Genomic DNA, 26,736 nt, shown 5'->3' on the forward strand with positions numbered 1-26,736 from the left:
GATTGAGATGAGACGAAACTGAGATTGAGATGAGACAAGATGACACAAGACAAGACAACATTGAGATGAGACGAGATGAGACAAGACTGAGACTGAGATGAAATGAGACGAGACTGAGACGAGACGACACAAGACAAGACAAGATTGAGATGAGATGAGATGATACGAGACAACACAAGACTGAGATTGAGACGAGACGACACAGGATGAGACAAGATTGAGATGAGACGACACAAGACGAGACGAGACAAGACTGCGATTGAGATGAGACGAGACGAGACGACAAGATTGAGATGAGACGACACAAGACTGAGAAAACACAAGACAAGACAAGATTGAGATGAGACGAGATGAGATGAGACAAGACTGAGATTGAGATGAAATGAGATGAGACGAGACGAGACGACACGACACGACACAAGACAAGACAAGACAAGACAAGACAAGATTGTAGGGCTGTAATCTCCCAGTCGATTAGTCGATTATTAGTCGATACGTTCTGGCTCGACCAAAATTCTGATTGGTCGATTTTTTGCCGCGTTCATTTCATTAGTTTTGCTGCGTTCATTCAATCAGTTTTGCCGCGCCGCGTTCATTTCATCAGGTGGAAAGCACTAATTGCTAATGGGGGTGTTTTCAGAGCACCCCTGTTTCACAGGTAACAGTCTGTCTTCAGAACACCCCCATTGTTTCCACTTCTTTTGGATTAGCCCAACCCACTAGAGAAGAGAGACAGATTGAAGAAGGCTAGTTTTCTTGTATATTATTTATCTAATTGTGAGAGCGTTTTTTCTGCTCTTGATCTGGCTTGTTTAATAAATATTCCCTTTTTATTAAAGTGGACGTGCCTTTTGTGTTTAAGAGTAAAAGCTTTAAGTTAATAGTCTATTCGTGTCTCAGCCGCTGAGTTGAGCTCAGCTCCTGTTCGAGCTGCACAGAGCGGCTGAAATGATACTGTCTGTCAGTTATTATAATACATATGACAAAAACAATTGTCTAAATGATGTTGCATATTCCTCAAAAGTTCTTGTGATGATATCTAGTTGACAACATAGCCTATGACTTCTGAAAATATAGTACTATGATATTGCGCAGGTGCACGTGATGCAACGCTGTCAGAGCCGACAGACTCATGTGTCAAAAGACTAATTTCAGTGCAAAATAATCAGCTCAAAAACGATTTAATATTCTGCAAATAGCCTACTAGTTTTTTATGTTTATTTATAATTAATTTAGGCAGACAACAAGGCTACCAAGTACTGCACACAGTGTGCAGCTTATTCATTTAACGTTTTTTTTCCTAACGTCATTTTAGTCGATTTTTAGTCGAAAATTTCAGGACTTCAGTCGACCAAGATTTTCTTTGGTTGATTACAGCCCTACAAGATTGAGATGAGATGATACGAGACAACACAAGACTGAGATTGAGATGAGACAACATGAGACTGAGACGACACAAGACAAGACAAGATTGAGATGAGACGACACAAGACGAGACAAGACTGAGATTGAGATGAGACGGCAAGACAAGACAAGATTGAGATGAGACGACACAAGACTGAGAAAACACAAGACAAGATTGAGATGAGACGACACAAGACGAGACAAGACTGAGATTGAGATGAGACGGCAAGACAAGACAAGATTGAGATGAGACGACACAAGACTGAGAAAACACAAGACAAGATTGAGATGAGACGACACAAGACTGAGAAAAGACAAGACAAGATTGAGATGAGACGACACAAGACTGAGAAAACACAAGACAAGATTGAGATGAGATGACACAAGACTGAGAAAACACAAGACAAGATTGAGATGAGACTGAGATGAAATGAGACGAGATTGAGATGAGACTGAGACGACAAGACAAGATTGAGATGAGACTGAGATGAAATGAGACGAGATTGAGATGAGACTGAGACGACAAGACAAGATTGAGATGAGACTGAGATGAAATGAGACGAGACTGAGATGAGACTGAGACGACAAGACAAGATTGAGATGAGACGAGACTGAGATGAGACTGAGACGACAGAAGACAAGACAAGATTGAGATGAGACGAGACTGAGATGAGACTGAGACGACAGAAGACAAGACAAGATTGAGATAAGACGGAATTAGATGACACGTGACTGAGATTGAAATGAGACGACAAGACAAAGATTGAGATGAGACGACACAAGACTGAGAAAACACAAGACAAGATTGAGATGAGACGACACAAGACTGAGAAAACACAAGACAAGATTGAGATGAGACTGAGATGAAATGAGACGAGATTGAGATGAGACTGAGACGACAAGACAAGATTGAGATGAGACTGAGATGAAATGAGACGAGATTGAGATGAGACGAGACTGAGATGAGACTGAGACGACAGAAGACAAGACAAGATTGAGATAAGACGGAATGAGATGACACGTGACTGAGATTGAAATGAGACGACAAGACAAAGATTGAGATGAGGTGGGAAGGTGCACAGGAAAGAGGCAAGGAAAAGGAAACAAGGAGAGGAGAACCAAGGGGTGGTTGTATAACGTTGCGTGCATTAAAGCACACGTCCTGTGCATTCACACACACACATATACCATCATGTAGCTCTATGACGAAAGCCTTACATGTCTGTTACTCCCTGTGCTCCTCTCATCATCAGTAAACCTGCTCTCACCTCTGTCTCACCTCTGAGTTTGCAAACCTGCTCAATCTGACGGTCTGCTCTCGCTCAGACACACGTTCGCCCGCTCTCCTCTACGTGACCTTGACTGAAGTATCACTCCAAGGGGCTTTGCTCACTCTCCTTCTCTCCGTCATTCTGTCATGCACATTTTGACATATTAATCCTGCTTTAAACTGTCTGATAGTCTGGAGACATTCATGAGAGAAGAAATGAGATGAGACGAGAAGAGAATAGACAGAAAACTAGAGGTGAGGTAAGGCTAGACTACGTGATGCCAGATGCAACATGAAAATGAGAGATGAGAGAAAAGATGAGACAAAATGAGAAAATGAGAGGTGAGGCAGAAAAGTAGTCAAGCTGAAAACCGAGAAAAGAAGAAAAGAAAAACAGAAAAGAGAAAAGTAGAGAGGATGGGAGATGAGAAAATGAGACATAAGGCTGAGAAGAAACAATCAAACAATAGTTGAGGAAAGACAAAATAAGAAAAGATGAGAAAAGGCGAGAAAATTATGAGAAATGGCGAGAAAAGAGAAGGAGACTTGACAAGAAGAGAAAATGAGTCATGCTGAGACAAGACAAGAATATGAGTTGTAAGACAGAGAAACAGGCAAACAATTGAAGCAAGATAAAATGAGAAAAGAAGAAAAAAAGGTGATGAAAAACAAAACGTGGAGACGAGACATGGATAGGTGTGGAGAAGAGAGACAAGAGGCGAGGCGAGGAGAGACGAGAAGAGACGAGAAGAGACGAGATGTGGATAGTTGAGGAGACGAGAAGAGAGGCAAGGCGTGGAGAGGAGATGAGGCGAGAGACAAAAGACAAGAGACGAGGCGAGGAGAGACGAGACGAGAAGAGACGTGGAGACGAGATGTGGATAGTTGAGGAGACGAGAACAGAGGCAAGACGTGGAGAGGAGATGAGCCGAGATGAGAAGAGCCGAGATGAGAAGAGATGTGGAGAGGAGATGAGGTGAGGTGAGACGAGCCAAGACGAGCCCAGACGAGCTGAGCCACGAGACGAGACGCGAGACAAGAGGCGAGACGAGAAGAGACGTGGAGAGGAGAGAAGAGAGGCAAGACAAGACGAGACGAGACATGGAGATGAGACAAGAAGAGACATGGAGAGGAGAGGCGAGGTGAGGAGCAGAGAGGAGAGAGGCAAGACGAGACGAGACGTGGAGATGAGACAAGAAGAGACTTCGAGACGAGATGTGGATAGTTGAGGATACGAGAAGAGATGAGACGAGAGGAGAGACGCGGAGACGAGATGAGAAGAGATGAGAAGAGACGTGGAGAGATGTGGAGACGAGACGTGGAGACGAGACGTAGATTGGTGAGCAGACGAAAGACAAGAGGCGAGACGAGGAGAGACATGATGAGATGAGACGAGACGTGGATAGTTGAGGAGACGAGACGAGAGGCGAGACGTGGAGAGGAGAAGAGGCGAGATAAGCCGAGCCGAGATGAGAAGAGATGTGGAGAGGAGAGGAGATGAGGTGAGACGAGCCAAGCCGAGACGAACCACGAGACGAGAGGCGAGACGAGAAGAGACTTGGAGAGGAGAGGAGATGAGGTGAGACGAGCCAAGCCTATTCGAGACGAGCCACGAGACGAGAGGCGAGACGAGAAGAGACGTGGAGAGGAGATGAGGTGAGACGAGCCAAGACGAGCTGAGCCACGAGACGAGACGCGAGACAAGAGGCGAGACGAGAAGAGACGTGGAGAGGAGAGAAGAGAGGCAAGACAAGACGAGACGAGACATGGAGATGAGACAAGAAGAGACATGGAGAGGAGAGGCGAGGTGAGGAGCAGAGAGGAGAGAGGCAAGACGAGACGAGACGTGGAGACGAGACGAGACGTGGAGATGAGACAAGAAGAGACTTCGAGACGAGATGTGGATAGTTGAGGAGACGAGAAGAGATGAGACGAGAGGAGAGACGCGGAGACGAGATGAGAAGAGATGAGAAGAGACGTGGAGAGATGTGGAGACGAGACGTGGAGACGAGACGTAGATTGGTGAGCAGACGAAAGACAAGAGGCGAGACGAGACGAGGAGAGACATGATGAGATGAGACGAGACGTGGATAGTTGAGGAGACGAGACGAGAGGCGAGACGTGGAGAGGAGAAGAGGCGAGATGAGCCGAGCCGAGCCGAGATGAGAAGAGATGTGGAGAGGAGAGGAGATGAGGTGAGACGAGCCAAGCCGAGACGAACCACGAGACGAGAGGCGAGACGAGAAGAGACGTGGAGAGGAGAGGAGATGAGGTGAGACGAGCCAAGACTAGCCGAGACGAGCCAAAAGACATGAGGCGAGACGAGAAGAGACGTGGAGAGGAGAGGAGTTGAGGTGAGACGAGCCAAGCCTAGCCGAGATGAGCCAAAAGACGTGAGGCGAGACGTGGAGAGGAGAGAGATGAGGTGAGACGAGCCAAGCCTAGCCGAGATGAGCCAAAAGACATGAGGCAGGACGAGAAGAGAAGAGGTGAGACGAGACGAGCCAAGCCTAGCCGAGACGAGCCACGAGACGAGAGGTGAGACGAGAAGAGACTTGGAGAGGAGATGAGGTGAGATGAGCCAAGCCTAGCCGAGTTGAGCCACGAGACGAGAGGAGACGAGAAGAGAAGAGACGTGGAGAGGAGAGGAGAGGAGAGGAGAGGAGAGGAGAGGAGAGAAGAGGAGAGGAGAGGAGAGGAGAGGAGAGGAGAGGAGAGGAGGTGAGACGAGCCAAGCCAAGCCAAGCCAAGCTGAGTCGAGCCACGAGACGAGAAGAGACGTGGAGAGGAGAGGAGATGAGGTGAGACAGGCCAAGCCGAGACGAGCCACGAGACAAGACGAGAAGAGACGTGGAGAGGAGAGGAGATGAGGTGAGACAGGCCAAGCCGAGACGAGCCACGAGACAAGACGAGAAGAGACGTGGAGAGGAGAGGAGATGAGGTGAGACAGGCCAAGCCGAGACGAGCCACGAGACGAGACGAGAGGCGAGACGAGAAGAGACGTGGAGAGGAGAGGAGATGAGGTGAGACGAGCCAAGACGAGCTGAGCCACGAGACGAGACGCGAGACAAGAGGCGAGACGAGAAGAGACGTGGAGAGGAGAGAAGAGAGGCAAGACAAGACGAGATGAGACATGGAGATGAGACAAGAAGAGACATGGAGAGGAGAGGCGAGGTGAGGAGCAGAGAGGAGAGAGGAGAGAGGCAAGACGAGACGAGACGTGGAGACGAGACGAGACGTGGAGATGAGACAAGAAGAGACTTCGAGACGAGATGTGGATAGTTGAGGAGACGAGAAGAGATGAGACGAGAGGAGAGACGCGGAGACGAGATGAGAAGAGATGAGAAGAGACGTGGAGAGATGTGGAGACGAGACGTGGAGACGAGACGTAGATTGGTGAGCAGACGAAAGACAAGAGGCGAGACGAGACGAGGAGAGACATGACGAGATGAGACGAGACGTGGATAGTTGAGGAGACGAGACGAGAGGCGAGACGTGGAGAGGAGAAGAGGCGAGATGAGCCGAGCCGAGCCGAGATGAGAAGAGATGTGGAGAGGAGAGGAGATGAGGTGAGACGAGCCAAGCCGAGACGAACCACGAGACGAGAGGTGAGACGAGAAGAGACTTGGAGAGGAGAGGAGATGAGGTGAGACGAGCCAAGCCTATTCGAGACGAGCCACGAGACGAGAGGCGAGAAGAGACGTGGAGAGGAGAGGAGATGAGGTGAGACGAGCCAAGACTAGCCGAGACGAGCCAAAAGACATGAGGCGAGACGAGAAGAGACGTGGAGAGGAGAAGAGGCGAGATGAGCCGAGCTGAGCCAGGATGAGAAGAGATGTGGAGAGGAGAGGAGATGAGGTGAGACGAGCCAAGCCGAGACGAACCACGAGACGAGAGGTGAGACGAGAAGAGACTTGGAGAGGAGAGGAGATGAGGTGAGACGAGCCAAGCCTATTCGAGACGAGCCACGAGACGAGAGGCGAGACGAGAAGAGACGTGGAGAGGAGAGGAGAGGAGATGAGGTGAGACGAGCCAAGACTAGCCGAGACGAGCCAAAAGACATGAGGCGAGACGAGAAGAGACGTGGAGAGGAGAAGAGGCGAGATGAGCCGAGCCGAGCCAGGATGAGAAGAGATGTGGAGAGGAGAGGAGATGAGGTGAGACGAGCCAAGCCGAGATGAACCACGAGACGAGAGGTGAGACGAGAAGAGACTTGGAGAGGAGAGGAGATGAGGTGAGACGAGCCAAGCCTATTCGAGACGAGCCACGAGACGAGAGGCGAGACGAGAAGAGACGTGGAGAGGAGAGGAGAGGAGATGAGGTGAGACGAGCCAAGACTAGCCGAGACGAGCCAAAAGACATGAGGCGAGACGAGAAGAGACGTGGAGAGGAGAAGAGGCGAGATGAGCCGAGCCGAGCCAGGATGAGAAGAGATGTGGAGAGGAGAGGAGATGAGGTGAGACGAGCCAAGCCGAGACGAACCACGAGACGAGAGGTGAGACGAGAAGAGACTTGGAGAGGAGAGGAGAGGAGAGGAGAGGAGATGAGGTGAGACGAGCCAAGCCTATTCGAGACGAGCCATGAGACGAGAGGCGAGAGGAGAAGAGACGTGGAGAGGAGAGGAGAGGAGAGGAGATGAGGTGAGACGAGCCAAGACTAGCCGAGACGAGCCAAAAGACATGATGCGAGACGAGAAGAGACGTGGAGAGGAGAGGAGTTGAGGTGAGACGAGCCAAGCCGAGACAAACCACAAGACGAGAGGTGAGACGAGAAGAGACTTGGAGAGGAGAGGAGAGGAGATGAGGTGAGACGAGCCAAGACTAGCCGAGACGAGCCAAAAGACATGAGGCGAGACGAGAAGAGACGTGGAGAGGAGAGGAGTTGAGGTGAGACGAGCCAAGCCGAGACGAACCACAAGACGAGAGGTGAGACGAGAAGAGACTTGGAGAGGAGAGGAGATGAGGTGAGACGAGCCAAGACTAGCCGAGACGAGCCAAAAGACATGAGGCGAGACGAGAAGAGACGTGGAGAGGAGAGGAGTTGAGGTGAGACGAGCCAAGCCGAGACGAACCACGAGACGAGAGGTGAGACGAGAAGAGACTTGGAGAGGAGAGGAGATGAGGTGAGACGAGCCAAGACTAGCCGAGACGAGCCAAAAGACATGAGGCGAGACGAGAAGAGACGTGGAGAGGAGAGGAGTTGAGGTGAGACGAGCCAAGCCTAGCCGAGATGAGCCAAAAGATGTGAGGCGAGACGTGGAGAGGAGAGAGATGAGGTGAGACGAGCCAAGCCTAGCCAAAATGAGCCAAAAGACATGAGGCAAGACGAGAAGAGACGTGGAGAGGAGAAGAGAAGAGGTGAGACGAGACGAGCCTAGCCTAGCCGAGACGAGCCACGAGACGAGAGGTGAGACGAGAAGAGACTTGGAGAGGAGATGAGGTGAGACGAGCCAAGCCTAGCCGAGTTGAGCCACGAGACGAGAGGAGACGAGAAGAGACGTGGAGAGGAGAGGAGAGGAGAGGAGAGGAGAGGAGAGGAGAGGAGAGGAGAGGAGAGGAGAGGAGAGGAGAGGAGAGGAGAGGAGAGGAGAGGAGATGAGACGAGACGAGCCAAGCCAAGCCAAGCCAAGCTGAGTCGAGCCACGAGACGAGAAGAGACGTGGAGAGGAGAGGAGATGAGGTGAGACAGGCCAAGCCGAGACGAGCCACGAGACAAGACGAGAAGAGACGTGGAGAGGAGAGGAGATGAGGTGAGACAGGCCAAGCCGAGACGAGCCACGAGACGAGAAGAGACGTGGAGAGGAGAGGAGATGAGCTGAGACAGGCCAAGCCTAGCAGAGACGAGCCACGAGACGAGAAGAGACATGGAGAGGAGAGGAGATGAGCAGAGACGAGCCAAGCCTAGCCGAGTCGAGCCACGAGACGAGAGGCGAGACGAGAGGCGAGACGAGAGGCGAGACGAGAAGAGACGTGGAGAGGAGAGGAGAGGAGAGGAGCGGAGAGGAGAGGAGAGGAGAGGAGAGGAGAGGAGAGGAGAGGAGAGGAGAGGAGAGGAGAGGAGAGGAGAGGAGAGGAGAGGAGAGGAGAGGAGAGGAGAGGAGAGGAGAGGAGAGGAGAGGAGAGGAGCGGAGATGAGATGAGCTGAGACGAGCCAAGCCTAGCCGAATCGAGCCATGAGACGGGAGGCGAGATGTGGTGAGGCAAGGCAAGGCGAGATGAGATGAGACGAGAAGAGAAGAGACGTGACGTGACGTGGAGACGAGATGAGACATGTAGAGGAGATGAGAGGAGAACAGAACAGAAAAGAGAACAAAGAACGAGAACAGAACAAAGTACGAGAACAGAACAGACGAGAAACAGTGTCTGAAGCGTCTTCGGCCCCTCTCTGAATAACAAGTGAGTCTGGACCAAACTCAAGTCCACTCTGCTGGAGTGCTGCGATCCCTCTTTTAGACTGAATTAATATACTCGCTCTTGTCAGATGAAGGATGTCAGCCAAAACCATGCTTTTAGAGCTGGAGTCAAATCAAGAGGGTCATCTCCATTACTCTGCATGCATTAGATGCATTCATTTGACTATAGTTTCTCTTAATCATTTTGCATGCTTCAGTACTGACTTCTGACAAGAATATGACCTAAAATCTCCTCCGTCGTCTCATTCAGTGCCACCGAGCCAAACGTGAGGCTATTTGAGGAGCACACAGACTCTATTTCAGGTGCCCTCACACAATGCCTGTAATTAGCTCCCGTTGTAGTAGTGTGTGTGTGTGCGTGTGTGTGCGTGCGAGCGAGCGAGATCTCACAACCGGCTCTTTACACCGAACAACATGGCTCACATAAACAAAGAGCTGCTAGCATCACAAAACAGACAATCACTTTCATGTCTCATAATGCCTATTCTTCATGTCATTTTACTGGGGTGCTTTTCCTGCTAATGAAAATGGAGTACGATCACACACACGCATTTTCCTCTCTCTCTTTCAGCTATCCATTTAAATTACACCCATCCAAACAGACTCAAGCATTAGTGTGGACTCACAGGAGTCGTTCTGTCTCAATGCTGCCAACTGCATCTCGTCCAAAAGCAAGAAGGACACACCCAGGGCAGCAAGACGGGCCAAGACGCTGGCAATAAGACGTCAAGATAAATACAACAGATATTGAGGAGCAAATTGCCACTTCTGCTTCAGCTTTCTGTAGCTCAGACACTACAGCATGATGTTAGGAACGCCAAGGTCATAAAATACATTCACACGGTCAGTCCAAACCCAGGTATTGGTGTATCTGAACCAAAAATATTTACTGTCCACATTGTGTATCGCAACTAGGGTTGCAAAATTCCAGGAATTTTCAAGGCTGGAAACTTTCCATGGGAATTAACAGGAATATATGGGAATTAATGGGAATAAACTGGGAATTTACAAAATTGTAGGTTAGCCTATAACAGGGAACTTAAATGTAACTGAAAAACAAGTTGAATTTCTACCCTGCACATTCTTCAATCACATGCACATAGAGAAAAAAACTGTAATATTGTGAAATATTATTACAATTTAAAATAATGGTTTTCTATTTTAATATACTTTAAAATATAATTTATTTCTGTAATACAAAGCTTAATTTTTATCAGCCATTACTCCAGTCTTCAGTGTCACATGATCCTTCAGAAATCATTCTGATATGCTGATTTATTATCAATGTTGGAAACAGTTTTGCTGCTTAATATTTTTTATAACCTGTGATACTTTTTCGGGATTCTTTGACAAATAAAAAGTTAAACAGCATTTATTTAAAATTGAAATCTTTTGAAAAAATGTAGGCCTACACTACAAGTTTGGGGTCAGTAATTTAGTTGCAATAATGCTACAATGTGTAAATGTTTGCCCTTGGTTCGGACCAAATGAACCGAACTAGAGATGTGAAAGCACCCTCAAATACTGTCTCTCTTCTTCTTCTGTGTGACAAGCGAGTGTAAGAAGCGTAAAGTGCCGCAGCACCACCTTGTGTAGCGGGAGCGCCATCTACTGAATTTGCACATTCAGTGCAAATCGCTTGGGTGTGAACACTCAAGACGTGCCGAAAAATTTTGCAAAAAACAATAATAAGCGTGCGCAATATTCGTCCCGGTGTGTACAGGCCTTAAGTGCATCGAACATCCTTTTGGGACACAATAAAATCTTTGCATCTTACACGCAAGATAAATGAAGTTGCTGTTTCCAATCAGATACAATGTTATTCATAACCAACAATATGGGGTTTAGCTTTCATGTTGTTGTACACTTTAATTTAGCTTGGCATGCTCTGCATTTAGTGGCGATCTATTGACAGCATTGACGGTATCATACGCAAACTACAGGGATTAAAAGCTTCACATGTTCATAATATGAGTTGTAATATAACTTATAACTTGTGAGAGAATAACTTACCAACTTTTATTCTAAATGTCTAAATGTTTATTGCCTTCCTGTAACCATGAAACCAAACAATCACCAATTATATTCTGAGGTAAACAACTGCAAATACTGTGGACAGAGCCATGCACGACGACAGCAGACATCAAGAAACAATGTTGTTCTGCTCTTTCTCCTTTCTCTCTCTCGCATGCTCTCATTTCCCTTGCTTGCTAATCACTTTGATGACTCTTACATCATAATCTAGATCACTGGGAATTACATTAATGGCCAGTAGTGCCACTGATTTGTGAAACAGTAAATATTGCTTCAGAAGATATGACTTCTCACAGTGACCCCGGGAAATATTTGTCATTGTGCTCTGGGAGTTGTCAGGCCAATGTTTTGATTCAGTCTGACCACAGGGTCCAAATTAGCATTAATCAATAAGACAGACGGACCTTTAATCGCTCATTAGACTGCCATATCTGATTGCCATGTTTTTTGGCATTTTAAAGAGGCGAAATTATGAACAATTGAACTTCTCGAATTAAAAACTTCAGTGTCCTTCAATGGACCACTCATGATGGCGAATGCCGTTGCCATCACGACAACCGGAATAGAAAATGTAAACCTTGGAAATCTGAAAACAAGGTCAGTCCTAAGGTCGCACAGCCCTCTCTGTTTGTGTCAAGTAATTGTGACAATAATTGCATTTTACTGCTGAAGAATGTGCCTTAAGATGCATGAAAATGAACCGCGGGGCCTTCGCACTTCATCCAAGGTCACGTCCACACTCCCAATAAAATCAATCGCGTGACCGTGCTGTGACAGAGCACGCAACGAATCATTTCTAAAGAATTGTGAACGGCTACATTTAACTTTGAGGCACATGGACATATTCATTAGCTGACAATTTTGGCATCTAATATTCATTATGATGAAGAGGCTCAAATTCGCAATCAATTTCCTGTTTCTCATAAGAGCGGGGTAGGATCCAACAGAGCTTAAAATCAATGCTCTTCCCTCTCACTTATCCTCTGTATAATAGCTTGGTACTGGTTTCCAATTACTCTCCCTTGTCGTCCGAGCTCAGGTACTGTGAGTAATATTCTGAGGAATGATGGGTCAGAGGAGCTACTCTCAAAGGGTTCTGCGGCCATCTTCGATTTGGCTTTTCAAAGCTCTTGAAGCTGGACGTAATACATCCATGGGGGAACAATGGCTCTGTAGCTCTTTGGATGGTGTTGAGACATAATTACTGTAGGACTATCTAGGGGTGTTTCAATCGCCAATGACTTTTTCGCGAGTGTTTTAAAGGTGCACTATGTAACATTTTTGCAGTAAAATATCCAAAAACCACTAGGCCAGTGTTATATATTTTGTTCAGTTGAGTACTTACAATCTCCCAAATGTTTCCAACAATTTGTAAATCGTGAGAAATTGCTATTTTAACCAGGGAACTGGGACGTGTGAGGGATTCACCTGTCGATTGTGTCATATCTGCGTTCCCCTCGGTTTCTGGTTTTATTTTGCAGAAACGCTTTACTCTCACTGCAGTGTGAACAAGTGTCATAGCAGCCGCCGAGAGAACACACAGAGTAACGTCATAACATCATTTTCAACACACTCAGATGTGTCTAATATGATAATCAGAGCTGCGTTACCTCATACTCATGACCGGAAAAGCGGAAGTGGCGCCGGCGACTGTGGCATAATAAAAGTCCCGCTGCTCGCGAGGCGTGTGTTGCGTTCATCTCATTTACAATCGCTCCAGCGGTTCCTCAGCTCCACAACACTCGTCCTGCTCTGCTTCAGACTACAGTAACGTTAATCATCACATCCATGAACATGATTTCTGCCCGAGTCCTATCCCGATTCTTTCCCACCGGCTGTGAGGTGAAGACCACATGTCCCAAGATTCTGCGCTCAAACTTGGCGTCATCAAACTATGCCTTTGTTTTGAATAGGCGACCTCTAGCGGACGGAAAAGTTACATTGTACACCTTTAAGTGAACAAATCATCCAACTCAACCTTCCTTTATAAAGTGCGTGACCGCTTTGGTGACTTTATCCTGATTTCAAAAACTGCCAAAATGTGCACAGATTTCATTGGTTGGACCTACTAAACGAATACGCTTCTTCTGTGAATTAATCAAAGAGACTCTGAGACTCGCTAAATGAGACCTAAATGAATATGCATATTGTTTGTGAACAAACTGAATGCCATGATCAATCGAACTAAAGGGGGTGTGTCTTTAGTTCAGACCAAAACAGGTTCAATAGGTATGCAAATGAACACGTTAAAATGACTGATGAGCATGCACAATTAAAATGACGCTAATTGCCAGTAGCCTATTGGGAATGCATTGCATCGGCATACAACTGGTTGCCCAACACTGTTAAAGGACATTATAATACAATTATCATATAACTCATAATTCATTTAAGCAGTCTATTGTTGTCACTTTTCTATGAATAGATAAAAAGCCAAGCTCAGCAGTCCCTCAAAATGATTGAAGCACTAATAGATTGACACTGTTTGTCTTTGCAGATGTGTAGACATGGCAGATTTACTCATTTACATTATAATAAGATGCTTTGGTTGTGAACAATTTGGAAAACTTCAGCAGCAGATGCCAGAACTACACCATTAATGGGTCATGTTTCTCAATTGAAGTCCATTAAAAATGGGCAATGTACAGGGGTTGGACAGAGAAACTGAAACACCTGGTTTTAGACCACAATCATTTATTAGTATGGTGTAGAGACTCCTTCTCCAATACACCATCAATTTGTCTTGGGAATGACCGATACAAGTCCTTCACAGTGGCCGGAGGGATTTTGAGCTATTCCTCTTCCAGAACAGTGGCCGGGTCACTATGTGATGGAAAACGTTTTCAGACTCGCTTCTCCAAAATACCCCGACCTGGCTCAAAAATATTTCGATCAGGTGACTGTGAAAGCCATGGGAGATGTGAACTTCACTTTCATGGTCATCAAACCTTTCTGCCACATGTCTTGCTGTGTGTTTTGGTGCATTATCATGCTTATACATGACACCACGTTCAGGGTACAATGTACAATCAGGTGTTTATGGTCCTCCAGAATGGTTAGGTAGTCCTTGGCATTGATTGACGTTAGGGAATGCCATGATATTGAAGGCCAAAGCATCACCGATCCACCCCGTGCTTCACAGTCTGAGTGTTCAGCCTTTCCACACCATAACTCCCACAGAAGAGGGAAAGGCAATGAAGGTGGACTCATCAGAGAACAATGCATTTCAAATTGTCCACAACCCAAGATTTGCACTGTTGGCACCATTGAAATGGACATTTGGCATTGGTACGAGTGGCCAAAGATTTGGCTATAGCAGCCCGACCATGAATTTTGACCCTGTGGAGCTCCAGACAAACGGTTTTAGCGGAAACAGGGGAGTCGAGGTGCACATTTAAAGGGTTAGTTCACCCAAAAATGAAAATTCTGTCATTAATTACTCACCCTCATGTCGTTCGACACCCGTTAGATCTCCGTTCATATTCGGAACACAAATGAAGATATTTTAGTTGAAAGCTGATGGCTGAGAAAGGCTTCAGATAGGCGTCCATTGGCATTCAGTACATTCACACTTCCAAGATCCATAAAAGGCATTTAAAACGTTGTTACAAAGTCCATCTCACCACAGTGGCTCTACAATAATTTTACGATGCGACGACAATAGTTTTTGTGCGCAAAAAAAATCAAAATAACTCCTTTATCCAACTTGTTCTTGTCTTCCGTGTGTGCCTCCACGACGCATGCGCGAGAATATGACGTAGCGCCGGGGTTCGGGAATCCATGAAATGCACACTCTAACCCCATTTTGAGCACTACACCGAGACCTAAAGCACGATCAATGTAGAATTCAACAGCTTAGATACGCGCGTCTTCCTCTGCTTGTAAACAAATCGCTTCTGGGTCATGTGTCCGAACGCCGGATCTGCGTCATATTCTCGCGCATGCGTCGTGGAGGCACACACGGAAGACAAGAACAAGTTGGATAAAGGTGTTATTTAGATTTTTTTTTTGCGCACAAAAACTATTGTCGTCGCATCGTAAAATTATTGTAGAGTCACTGTGGTGAGATGGACTTTGTAACGACGTTTTAAGTGCCTTTTATGGATCTTGGAAGGGTTAATGTACTGAATGCCAATGGAGGCCTGTGTGAAGCCTTTCTCAGCCATCAGCTTTCAACTAAAATATCTTCATTTGTGTTCCGAATATGAACGGAGGTCTTACGGGTGTCCAACGACATGAGGGTGAGTAATTAATGACAGAATTTTCATTTTTGGGTGGACTAACCCTTTAATTCTACAGTGAGTTGGGCAGCTGTGGTTTTATTGGATACAACCTGGATACCCCTTTCTCTTGCGTCGACAGTTTTTCCCACTGGATATGATTCGTCCTGTGTGGTTGTATGCCAACATTACCCTGGATATCATAGCTCTCGATACACCACAAAGACTTGCTGTCCTGGTCACAGAAGAGCCAGCGAGATGCGCACCAACAATTTGTCCTCTTTTGAACTCTGATATGCCTCCCATTATGTTGTGTGTATTGCAATGTTTTATGTACAGCTGTGCCATTCCTCTGCTAATTCAACCTTCACACTCTGCTCTTACTGATGGAATGTAAAATCAGTGAAGATTGGCCCCCAGGCCGCGCAAATACAGGCGTGAATCCTCCAAACACTACATTGGCCAGTGTTTTAGTTTCACTGTCCAACCCCTGTATACTCAACATTTAAATTGCAAAAGATTCATTAAATGTTTCACCAGCGCCAGATCTTTTTGGAGGGCTCTTAACAGAATAAAATGGATTTTTCCATGTCTCTTCCAGGTGGTTGTGTGCTCATGAAGCAAAGATGGCAGCATCCAGATCAATCTGATTAAATTAAAAGTCGACGCATTGGTGCAACCTACTGAAAACATCTGAAATAAAATCAAAAGAATCAAACCAAAATCCACAATGCAGTTACATATGAAGCAATGTCTTGGCTATGGGTGTACAGTATATAGTGAAATACGCTAAGTCAGAGAACTTTACATCTGTATTGGTCGGGAGTTTAACGGGCCAGTGCTGTTGATTTGACACTGCAGTCGCGCAAGATTTAAATACAGCTGTTCATCAAGAAAAGTCTATGGAGGTGAAGACAATTTGTCTCTTTTTATTTCTTTTTCTGTTTGTCTGTGTCTCTCCATCGCTCTCTCTCTCTTTCAGATCAACAGGATTGCATGAATAATACATGAACTGTCAATCATTTCAGCACATTATACCCCTCCTGTCATCTTCTGTGCCTCGGTGACACATCCATATTTACACACACACACACACAGTTTTTTTCCACCGTTTGGTCCATTCCCTAACTTATCATCCGCAATCTGCCCACTTCTTCACTCAATACAATCCCACACACACCTATCAACATGAGGGGCCAGGTGGACATGATAAATGAAAACCAATTCTTGAACTTTTTACATTTAGTCCCCCAATCTTTAATATTTGATCCATACTTGTGAGTGGCTCCAATGGATTCAATCGATGAAACGCACACAGATGCGATAATCAATAACGGACCTGATTTTGTTCCTTCATTCCCTAAACTGTATTGATAAAGCCGTATAGAAGCAATCAATGACTGCGAGGCACTCCAAACAAGAGGTTTGCTTAGTTTAAAGCTCCAATCAAATCACATTTGCATTGTCATCTGTATTTAATAAAAACGAGTCATTAAAAAGAGGGAGTAACAAGCATGAAAGTTAAATATGTCTCACAGAAACAGTAGGAGAGAGGGTGAGGCTCCAGATTGTGTTTAACGTCTTTACAGTCTGTTAATGATTAGGTAGCTATGCGTTCTTCAAAACAAGTTCTCTCATATATCAAATATCTTATTATCTCACTGGCGTTTTTTTAATCGAACACAATTAGCAGGTCATAAACCCACAGTTGTGATCATTCATGTGATAAAAATATCTCTTTATCAATGAACTCATAAAAATGATACGTCAACTGTAGCCTAAACAAAGCTTGTTCAACTTTGAAACGGGCGAAAAGTCAAAGCACGCGGCTACACAAAGGCCGCATTTACACTGCAGTTCTTGATGCACAATCCCGATTTGGTGACTAAGGGCGTTTTCACACCTACCTTGTGTGGTCCGGATTTTCGGACTTTTCAGTTTGGTCCGAATCAAAATTGCAGGTGTGAAACCTCCCCCTACCACGGTCCGGACCAAACAGACGAAATTTGGTCAGACGAAAAGAGGTATTCTCGGTCCGGATCAAACTGAACAAAGGTTCGGTTCGTTTCTAGTGTGAAAGCATTTTCTGTTTGGTTCGGACTTTCAGACCATTTACAGGAAGTTCCTGTTTATGTTTAAATATTATCATGTTATTTTTAAATTCAATCTAGGCTACATTGATTCTGAAAAGTGAAAATATGCGCAATATGTCAGAAGACGGAAGGTCAGAAATAATTTTGAATTAAATTTTGTATGATTTTGCTTAGAAAGCATTTCTTTAATGGGAATTTAGTTTTGTATAAATTGTATCTTGATTTTTATCAACGTTTAATCAGATAATTGCCTGGATTTAATAAATAAGAAGCAAATAGTCTACAGCAGACAATAATCGCAGGAACGATCACATGCTTTACACATGAACTGGAGCGGGTCTCATATAAACCTAAACTCAGCAGGCTACTTCTCACAAACATGAGAAATATGTGTATATAAAGCTTGAAATGTCCACTTTTAAACATAACGAATAAAAAATAGTCAAGCAATGCGCACTGTTCAATAGTGGTTCATTCATTCTTGTCAAAGACGCTGACGTCAGACACGTCCGTTTACAAACCAATCAATGTCCAGATGCCGCCCACATAGATGATGACGAGTGGACGCAAGTGCGTCATGTAAAGTTCTTTAGTGCGCTCGCATACTTGCAATGTGAAACCAAACCAAAACTAACCGAATGTATAAAAAGTATCAAAACATGAACTTCGGTTCGGACCTTGGTGCGGACTTTCAGGTGTGAAAACGCCCTAAGAGTGCTTTCACATCTCTAGTTCGGTTCATTTGGTCCGAACCAAGGGCAAACAATTATACATTGTAGCATTTTTCAGCTTTTTTGGTTCCTTTTCACACCACACTGATTGCTTTGGTCCGAACTGGTTGAAACTAACCAAAATGTAGTCACATGACAACATCCACATCACTCATTGGCCATGGTGTGTTTCCTAAACTGCGACTGCGCGGGCTGGTTTTGTCCCTGGCCATAATCTATTACATTGTTTGAATACACCACAATATGCAAACAATACATTTCTATAATGAAGCGCGGATGTGGCTTGAAAACAACGCTCTAATGCTCTGCAAACGGCGAGCGCGCATCGCTCATCACTTCAAGCGAAGATCACGCTGTTCTTGTGAGTTTTCGAAAGTTGGGACCGAATATGGTCATCAGACCAAATTTCTATGAGGCTCTGCACCTCCTCACTACTCCAAGTTTGTCCGTGAGCTGCCATGCTAAAGTGCAAACTGTCAACAAACACTTCCTCATCCCATAATGCACTACGGCAGCTGGTTTAGTCCAAAAATGATCAGTGCTTTTTGCAGTTGGGTCGGTTCGAGGTCGGATCACGTTCTCACCACAAACGAACCGCTCCAGAGTTCGTTTGAAAGCGTAGCGAGAAGATCACCTCTTCAAGGAGGTGTCGGTCCGCTTGTTTGGTCCGCTTTTGTTGCGCACCCGAGTGCGATTGCTGCTTTCACACCTGCCCAAACGAACCGCACCAAAGGGGAAAACCAACTCTAGTGTGATTCAACCAAACTAAATAGGCAGGTGTGAAAGCACCCTATATCCGATTTTTTTGACGACCCGCTTACATCATCTTTTAAAAACGACCCGTATCCCATATTTCAACGCTATCTCACGACCAATTTGTATGTATTTTACAAGGTGGCTAATTCGTACGAATTTGTACGACCTCACTCGTACGAATTTTTAAATTTTGTCTAAACCCAGTGACGGGTAGGTTTAGGAATTTGATGTAGGTCATTCGTATGAATTCATACGAATTTGGCAACTCGTCAAATGCGTACGATTTAGCAAAAATCGTACGAGTGAGGTCGTACAAATTCGTACGAATTAGCCACCACGTAAAATATGTACGAATTGCTGTGAGATTGGGTTGGATATTTGCATTTACACACTGGCAAAACAGCCCAAGACGTTCTGACCCGGAAAAGGAAGTAAAACGGCGTGATATGCAATGGACGCAATGGATGTAGACAATCCATTGTTTTGCTTTCCGCACTATCTTTAAAGGTCAGCAAAACATTGCTCTCGTCTTCCATCACGCCATAAGTGATCGCAGTTCGTGTCAACCTGAGTTGACGTCATTCATCCTCCGTCCCTTTTTCAATGACGTACCACTCGCATTTACTGGGGAATATCCGATTTGACCGCTTACATGGCAGACGCAAATGCAAGTCTCCGAATCATATCGGATTTATTACCACATATGAGTGAGGCCTGAATCCGATCTGAGGATATCGGAATTCATGTGTTTTTTTCCTGCTTACACGTTCACATGTCATATCCGATCTGTGCCGAATTGGGTCACTTGAACCATGCAGTGTAAATGGGGCCTTAGTCACAATACTTCACCAATTAACTCCTTCAATCACACCCAAATCAAATAAACCATCAACAAACACGTGGAAAGGCTTTCGGTTACCTGAATGAAGGTGAACCCTGACTGAGTGAGCGCACCTGCTGACTGATTGTGTACGAGTGGTGGTTTGTTTGTGAAAGAATCAAATCAATCTTTTAAGTGAACGAATCGTTCTCGCTCAATTCAATGCTGTGGTTTCACCAAGCGCACGACTGCTTTCCTGAGCATAGCACGAACCAATGGCATTCGAGAGCGTTCTCTGAAAGGAGCATTTCATTGGTCAAACACGTTGAAGGAATTCATGCAACGAGACGAGAAGAGTAGGGGCGAATTCCAAATCCAAGCGGCGTTTTTGTGCCCTTGAAAGGCACTTCAGGAAGGGGACGCCATTTGTAGGGGCGTTTCAAACGAAAGTGGATCTCTTCATGAAGGGCCCTTACACAAGTCCGTTTGCGAAGGGAACATGCAATGGTCACTTCAAGAAAGTAATAATCGTTTATGTTCATGTGACCCAGGGTGACAAGCCCTCGGGATTCATTTTAAATCTAGATATGGCGGGACTGGGAAAGTTGGAGTTAATGGATAAACCAAGCGGCAAACTCCCGCAGTTTCTCTTGAAGCCAATACGGAAGTGACTTAAACTGCAATTCATCGACTGGCCACCAGAGACAATCTTCAGAAGGAGCAGAATCTCATTGAGCCCCATGTTAAAATGCCCAACTTTACAGCAGAAATAAACATGTTTACAGTCTGGTACAAATTGTGCTTTTGGTCTATACGGCTCATTTTGCCCTTCATGACGACTGTGAGGGGGATGAATTTTTTTATAACTCATTCGTTTACATTATATAAAGCCTTAAAGTTCTGCATAATTAAGGGCGTGGCCACTTTGAGTGACAGGTGGATAGCCATTTATCTGCTGTCTGTTAGTCATCGCGTCACCCAAGCTCCGCCCACGTCCCGCCTGCCAAGATGGCGACGGCCAGCTCATCCCTACTTTACACTTCAAAACTGCTCTTCAGAAACCTATGGGTGACGTCACGGACACTACATCCATATTTTTTTACAGTCTATGGGATAAACACAGAATTATTCAAGTTGAATATTGTGAATACACATTCTCGTCATGAATTTCATATTTCATATTCCAAACCCACACAGTTTCATTCACACTAAGGTTATTATCGTCTCACGGCCACAATATGTAAGATCATGGGCGTCGGAACCATTGTATGTGGGACAAGACCCACCCACTTTTTACGATCAATGATATTGGACCCACTCACTTTTATCGTCTCTAACATTCAGCACATGTCTGTTCACCTACCCCTAATCGATAAACACTTATTATTAAACACATGTTAGATGCTTTATTTCCACTTTTCTAATATTTTCGTCATTTTTATTGAAAATAAATGCCTTACCGATCTGATTTGTGATGGGAAAAGGGAGAAGATTGAGCTCGTCGAAAGGCGGACTCGAACCGCGGGTTGATTTGTGTCAAAACTACATGCTGTGCGTCTTACCCTACCCCTACACTACTACCGCTCTCACTGATATGGCGATTTCCGTAATTTTGTCTTTCCGAACTATACGTTTAGCAAGCAAAGCGGTATATTTGTACTTAATGTAATTGGCATCTACTCCAGTAAAAAATTTCTGAGGGACCCACCCAAATTTGTTTTGCTTCCGACGCCCATGTGTAAGATTATTGGATTAAAATATCCAAAAACCACTAGAACAATGTTATATATTTTGTTGACTTGTGTACATTATCCCAAACGTTTCGTAAATCCAGAGAAATTAGCAATTTAAACCAGGACACGTGTCAGTGCGAAGCCTATCAAAGACATCATTCCTGCTGTAGAGATGAAGACAACAACTCCCATGATTCTGCGAAATCAAGCTACACCTTTGTTTTGAATAAGCGACCTCCAGCAGCGAAAATGACGTATTGTGCCTTTAAGTTTAATAGGTCAGAAATGTGTTTAATGCTTTATTTGTTTAGTGCTTAATGGTGTTTTATTGACAAAGTTCAGGAGGAACACGTTCAAATGATCTATCCAATCAGCATGAGAGGAGACCTATATATATATATATATATATATATATATATATATATATATATATATATATATATATATATATATATATATATATATATATATATATATATATATATATATATATATATATATATATATATATATATATATACATACATACATAGCCCACTCACCTATGTTCCTCAACAGTTTTCTGCACCCCTCCACCACCCCATCTCCTCACACTCACCTGGTTAATATCCTATCCAGAGATACGGGGGGAGTACTCTGGGTTCGGCCCAAAATACTGTACCAAGCTCAGAGCCCTCTCCTTAGACAGCACGCCAAATACGCATACTCTATCTGATTATAACTTCCCCCTAACGTCATTATAAATGTACACATATTTGTATCATATTAACAGCAATAAGATATCCCTGCTGTCTCTGCCTCGCTTTGTCATGGTAACATTACATGTGAATGAGGAAATTACTTGGTCTTTTGTTGTTCCCTTCGCTAAGTGCGTTCCAAATGGCTTCATCATGACACACAAGTGCCTTGCTCGCTACAAAGTCCCCACTTCAAGGGCCCTTTGGAGTAAGTAAAGTGATAGGGATGCTCACTTCCGATTGGAATTTGTCCAAGGACTGAATAAGACATCTCATTTGTAAACAAAATGAACGAACTGGGACTTGGAATCGATTGAACAAAATAAACGAATTATAGTGAAAAATCCTTATGATGCTTAGAGTTTCTTATAAGATTTGCAAACAAGCAAAGTTTATTAAAACACAACAAGAGTGAATGACTCAATAGAGTGGTGCAGGTATGTCACTGTAGGCCAACCCTCAGTTAGCATCGCACTGGTTCCCTCGACAAAACCCCAATAGGATTTTCCCCTAGGCTTTTGGATTTTCGCAAAAAAACAAGCTCTGTGATCAACAAAGGTTTATGATACTTGCACATTTTGTCCACCAAGATAATTTTCACAGAACACAACTTTTATGAATTTTGAAGCCTAAATGCAGTCACCAGAAGTAAAAAGCTAAAGGTATAAACAAACTACACCACGGTCGCTCGACTTCAACGTCACCATCACTAAGCTTCCCACAACTCTTTCAGTTATCATCTCAAAACATTTTCCCAGAAGGTTTGAGCTAGACTCGTTTATAAGAGCACAATTATGAGTATAATGAAGCTGTAAAAGTGGATCTGTTCGGCATAATGACGCTTAATCTCCTCGACAGCCTCTGTTAGCCGCTTGTTAGCAACCGCCTCACAGCTTCAAAAAAATCACGAGTGGGCTTATACATTTGTATTTTATGTCGTAGAATAAAACGTGAAAGTGTCTTGAGCTTGTATTCACCACAGACCTTATTTCAGCCATTTAACCAAAACCCCATTGAATTCGGGACGAGGGAACCGGACGTGCCACATTGCTAACCCGCTTCCGCGTTTTGGCCTACAAAGCGATATCATACCTGCACCACTCATAACAAAACAAAACAAAATACATGTCTGTTGCCAGCTACAGGCGTAACAATGTAGAATGAATCACCGAACAAATCTTTATTGAATTAAAGGGTGAGTTCACCCAAAAATGAAAATTCTGTCATTAATTACTCATCCTCATGTCGTTCGAGACCCGTAAGATCTCCGTTCATATTCGGAACACAAATGAAGATATTTTAGTTGAAAGCTGATGGCTGAGAAAGGCTTCAGATAGGCCTCCATTGGCATTCAGTACATTCACACTTCCAAGATCCATAAAAGGCATTTAAAATGTCGTTACAAAGTCCATCTCACCACAGTGACTCTACAATAATCTTACGATGCGACGACAATAGTTTTTGTGCGCAAAAAAAATCAAAATAACACCTTTATCCAACTTGTTACTGCCTTCCGTGTGTGCCTCCACGACGCATGCGCGAGAATATGACGCAGATCCGGCGCTCGGACACATGAGCCAGAAGTGATTTGTTTACAATCAGAGGAAGACGTGCGTATCTAAGCTGTTGGATTCTACATTGATCGTGCTTTAGGTCTCGGTGTAGTTCTCAAAATGGGGCTCAAGTGTGCATTTCATGGATTCCCGAACCCCGGAGCTACGTCATATTCTCGCGCATGCGTCGTGGAGGCACACGCGGAAGGCAATAACAAGCTGGATAAAGGTGTTATTTTGATTTTTTTTTGCGCACAAAAACTATTGTCGTCGCATCGTAAGAATATTGTAGTCACTGTGGTGAGATGGACTTTGTAACGACATTTTAAGTGCCTTTTATCGGTCTTGTGAGTGTAAATGTACTGAATGCCAATGGAGGCCTATCTGAAGCCTTTTTCAGCCATCAGCTTTCAACTAAAATATCTTCATTTGTGTTCCGAATATGAACGGAGGTCTGACGGGTGTCCAACGACATAAGGGTGAGTAATTAATGACAGAATTTTCATTTTTGGGTGAACTAACCCTTTAAAAAGATTTGAATCGCTGAGATGAATCAAAGTCCCAGCCACTACATGTTCCGTAACCTTTTCGGGATGAGGAAAAAAAGCAAAACCTGCCTGAACCTTCTCATGGGGATTGTTGACAAATTGACTAAATTATGTCTTAATTAGAATTACATAACCGTAATTATGATAGCCTCCCTTACAGTAGCCTATGTTGTGTGATGGTTATTTTAGGGAACCAATTCACAACGTTCAAGCATCATTTGTTTTATTACGAACACTTTGCAAATGTTCATTAAATAATGTGTGGGCTACCTATACAAATTCGTGTTTGTGGGATATACAAGTACAGTTGAACACCTTTTTTTTTTTAAAGCAGAACCCATTTTAGGAGCGGGTTTGTACTGATGTTTGAGGGCTTATCCGTGACCACCTTTCCTTTCCAAACCCACACAGTTTCATTCACGCTAAGGTTATTATCTTCTCACGGCCATTACCGCACATCAAACACCGTCTTTCTGGCTCTCGGTAGCAGCAGGTGTTGCTGGTGAAGCCCGAACGCGCCCACTCTTAATTCCAGTCACCTCCGTTCCGGAGCCCCGAAGCGAATTCGTTTACCGTGGGAGGGACGCCGGGGAAAATTGTAGTGGACACCCAGTGAATTCGCGGGGAAATCACGCTTTGGAAACACGTGGGAGAGCTAACACAAATAACAGCCCACGACACCCCACGGAATCATCAAAAAGATGCACAATAACAATGCGTATAACGGGGACGAGGCACTGCTTTGACCTTGTGTTTTAGTCGCTTGTCCTTCCTCAAGTCTCTCCGTGTGAGGATCTATCAAGGACGAAGCGCACAACAAGTCGCTCTGATCGATCCTTCGATCGGAACGCGTGCACGTATCCTTACGCAACGACAGACCTTCATGGGACCTCAAATCAAAGTTATATATCAAATACAGCGTGCAACAGTAAACGCAAATGCCCTGGGAGCGCGTGACAATGTCAAACAGTCATTAGTGCGCGCGCGAGCCTGTGTGTGCGCCTGGACAATGATGTAAAACAAGGGGGCAAAGAAGTGATGACCCCGTGACAGGTGCTTACGATGCGACCGTGCCACCCCCTAAAGCCCCCCGTGCCACCCCTCCAGACCTGTCCGCGCCACAGGCGCCAGTCCAAGGTGAGGAGATACTCCTACAAGTTTAATGGCAACAGAAATAAAAGCGCGTACCTTTGCTGTACTCCTCCTCCCTGTTCAGATACATGGCTGCAGATTGATGATGGACTCCTGGCTGGATGGTGTGCCGTGATTTAAGTGCTTATTGTTACTCCACCGGGGGAAACTCTCGCGGTTCCGTGAGTGTTTATTGTGTCGTTGCTCGGCGGAGAGTCCTCCCAGAATTACGCGCGAGCAGGTTGTCTGCACACATCTACTTTCTCTCTCTCTCTCTCTCCTTCCTCACACACTCCCGGTGACGTGCTTTGAGACATTGCCCCGCGGGTGGGGTGGGCTGGGGTAGAGGATGCTTCATAGCTGTTATTGTGTGTCTATATGCATCCATAACATCCATCAATGCTTTGACAATTTAAAATGTTTTTACTGTGTGCTCGGATCATGCAGCCTGGATGGTTTGAGCATGTGCAAAAGGTCTGTGCCAGGCTGGCTTGACATGTATTCCTTAAAAAACAACTATAATCTGTATTTTTATTGCACCAGTACTTATTTTACTAGCAAGTAATCCAACGGTATAACCATGTTATGGGTATATTTTGCCACTGAACTAATCTATTGTATCAATCAAATACTCATTTCCGATTAGTAGGCTATTCTAATTGTTAATGGGACCGATTCCAGTTTTAGTAACTCTTATTATATCACGTCTATATATAAAGGGACATGGTGGTGGAAAAAATATGAGATGAGAGGAAAAATAAGAAGTTATTATATAATAATGCTTTTGTGTTCTCTCGCGAAACCTTTCCGCTCTTTGCGAGCGAACAAAAAGTTTTTGCGAGAAAACACGAAAGCGCTGACACATTTTTTTTCCCTTCAACGTGTCCCTTTAGGGGCTCCGTACTTTTCCGTTAGCCTACTACTACACTCTAAAAAAAAAAGGTTTTATATTGCACCAAAAATGGTTCTTGGCTCGTAATCATAGGGGAACCTTTTTTTAGTGCTATATAGCACCAATTTTGGTGCTTCAGCGGTTCTTCAGAGGTTCTGTGACTAAGGTGCTATATAGCACCTCTGAAGAACCGCTGAAGAACAACTGAAGCACCAAAAACAAAAAGTTTTTGCGAGAAAACGCGAAAGCGTTGACAAATATTTTTTTTCCCTTCACCGTGTCCCTTTAGGCGCTCCGTACTTTTCCGTTAGCCTACTACTAATGTTTTTCCAGTACTAATGGAAACATGTTTATTAGACTAGACTAAAAGTCTTACTAGTAAATTTTTTTAAGATTGGCTAT

At 44.6% G+C, this 26,736-nt stretch overlaps 1 protein-coding gene across 1 annotated transcript in view; it reads right to left on the reverse strand.

Annotated features, from left to right (window-relative positions):
• syt7a (synaptotagmin VIIa) overlaps positions 1-25,533 on the reverse strand; it is a gene marked incomplete at both ends in the record, with an annotated part of 211,327 nt that extends 185,794 nt beyond the window's left edge. The window contains one exon of the mRNA XM_079809469.1: positions 25,500-25,533. Coding sequence (XP_079665595.1) covers positions 25,500-25,533 — 34 coding nt within the window. The remainder of the gene's footprint in view (positions 1-25,499) is intronic.
• Positions 25,534-26,736: the final 1,203 nt, after the last annotated feature.

Source organism: Gobio gobio (genome assembly GCF_949357685.1).
Source record: "Gobio gobio genome assembly, chromosome: 25".
Classification (NCBI taxonomy): domain Eukaryota; kingdom Metazoa; phylum Chordata; class Actinopteri; order Cypriniformes; family Gobionidae; genus Gobio; species Gobio gobio.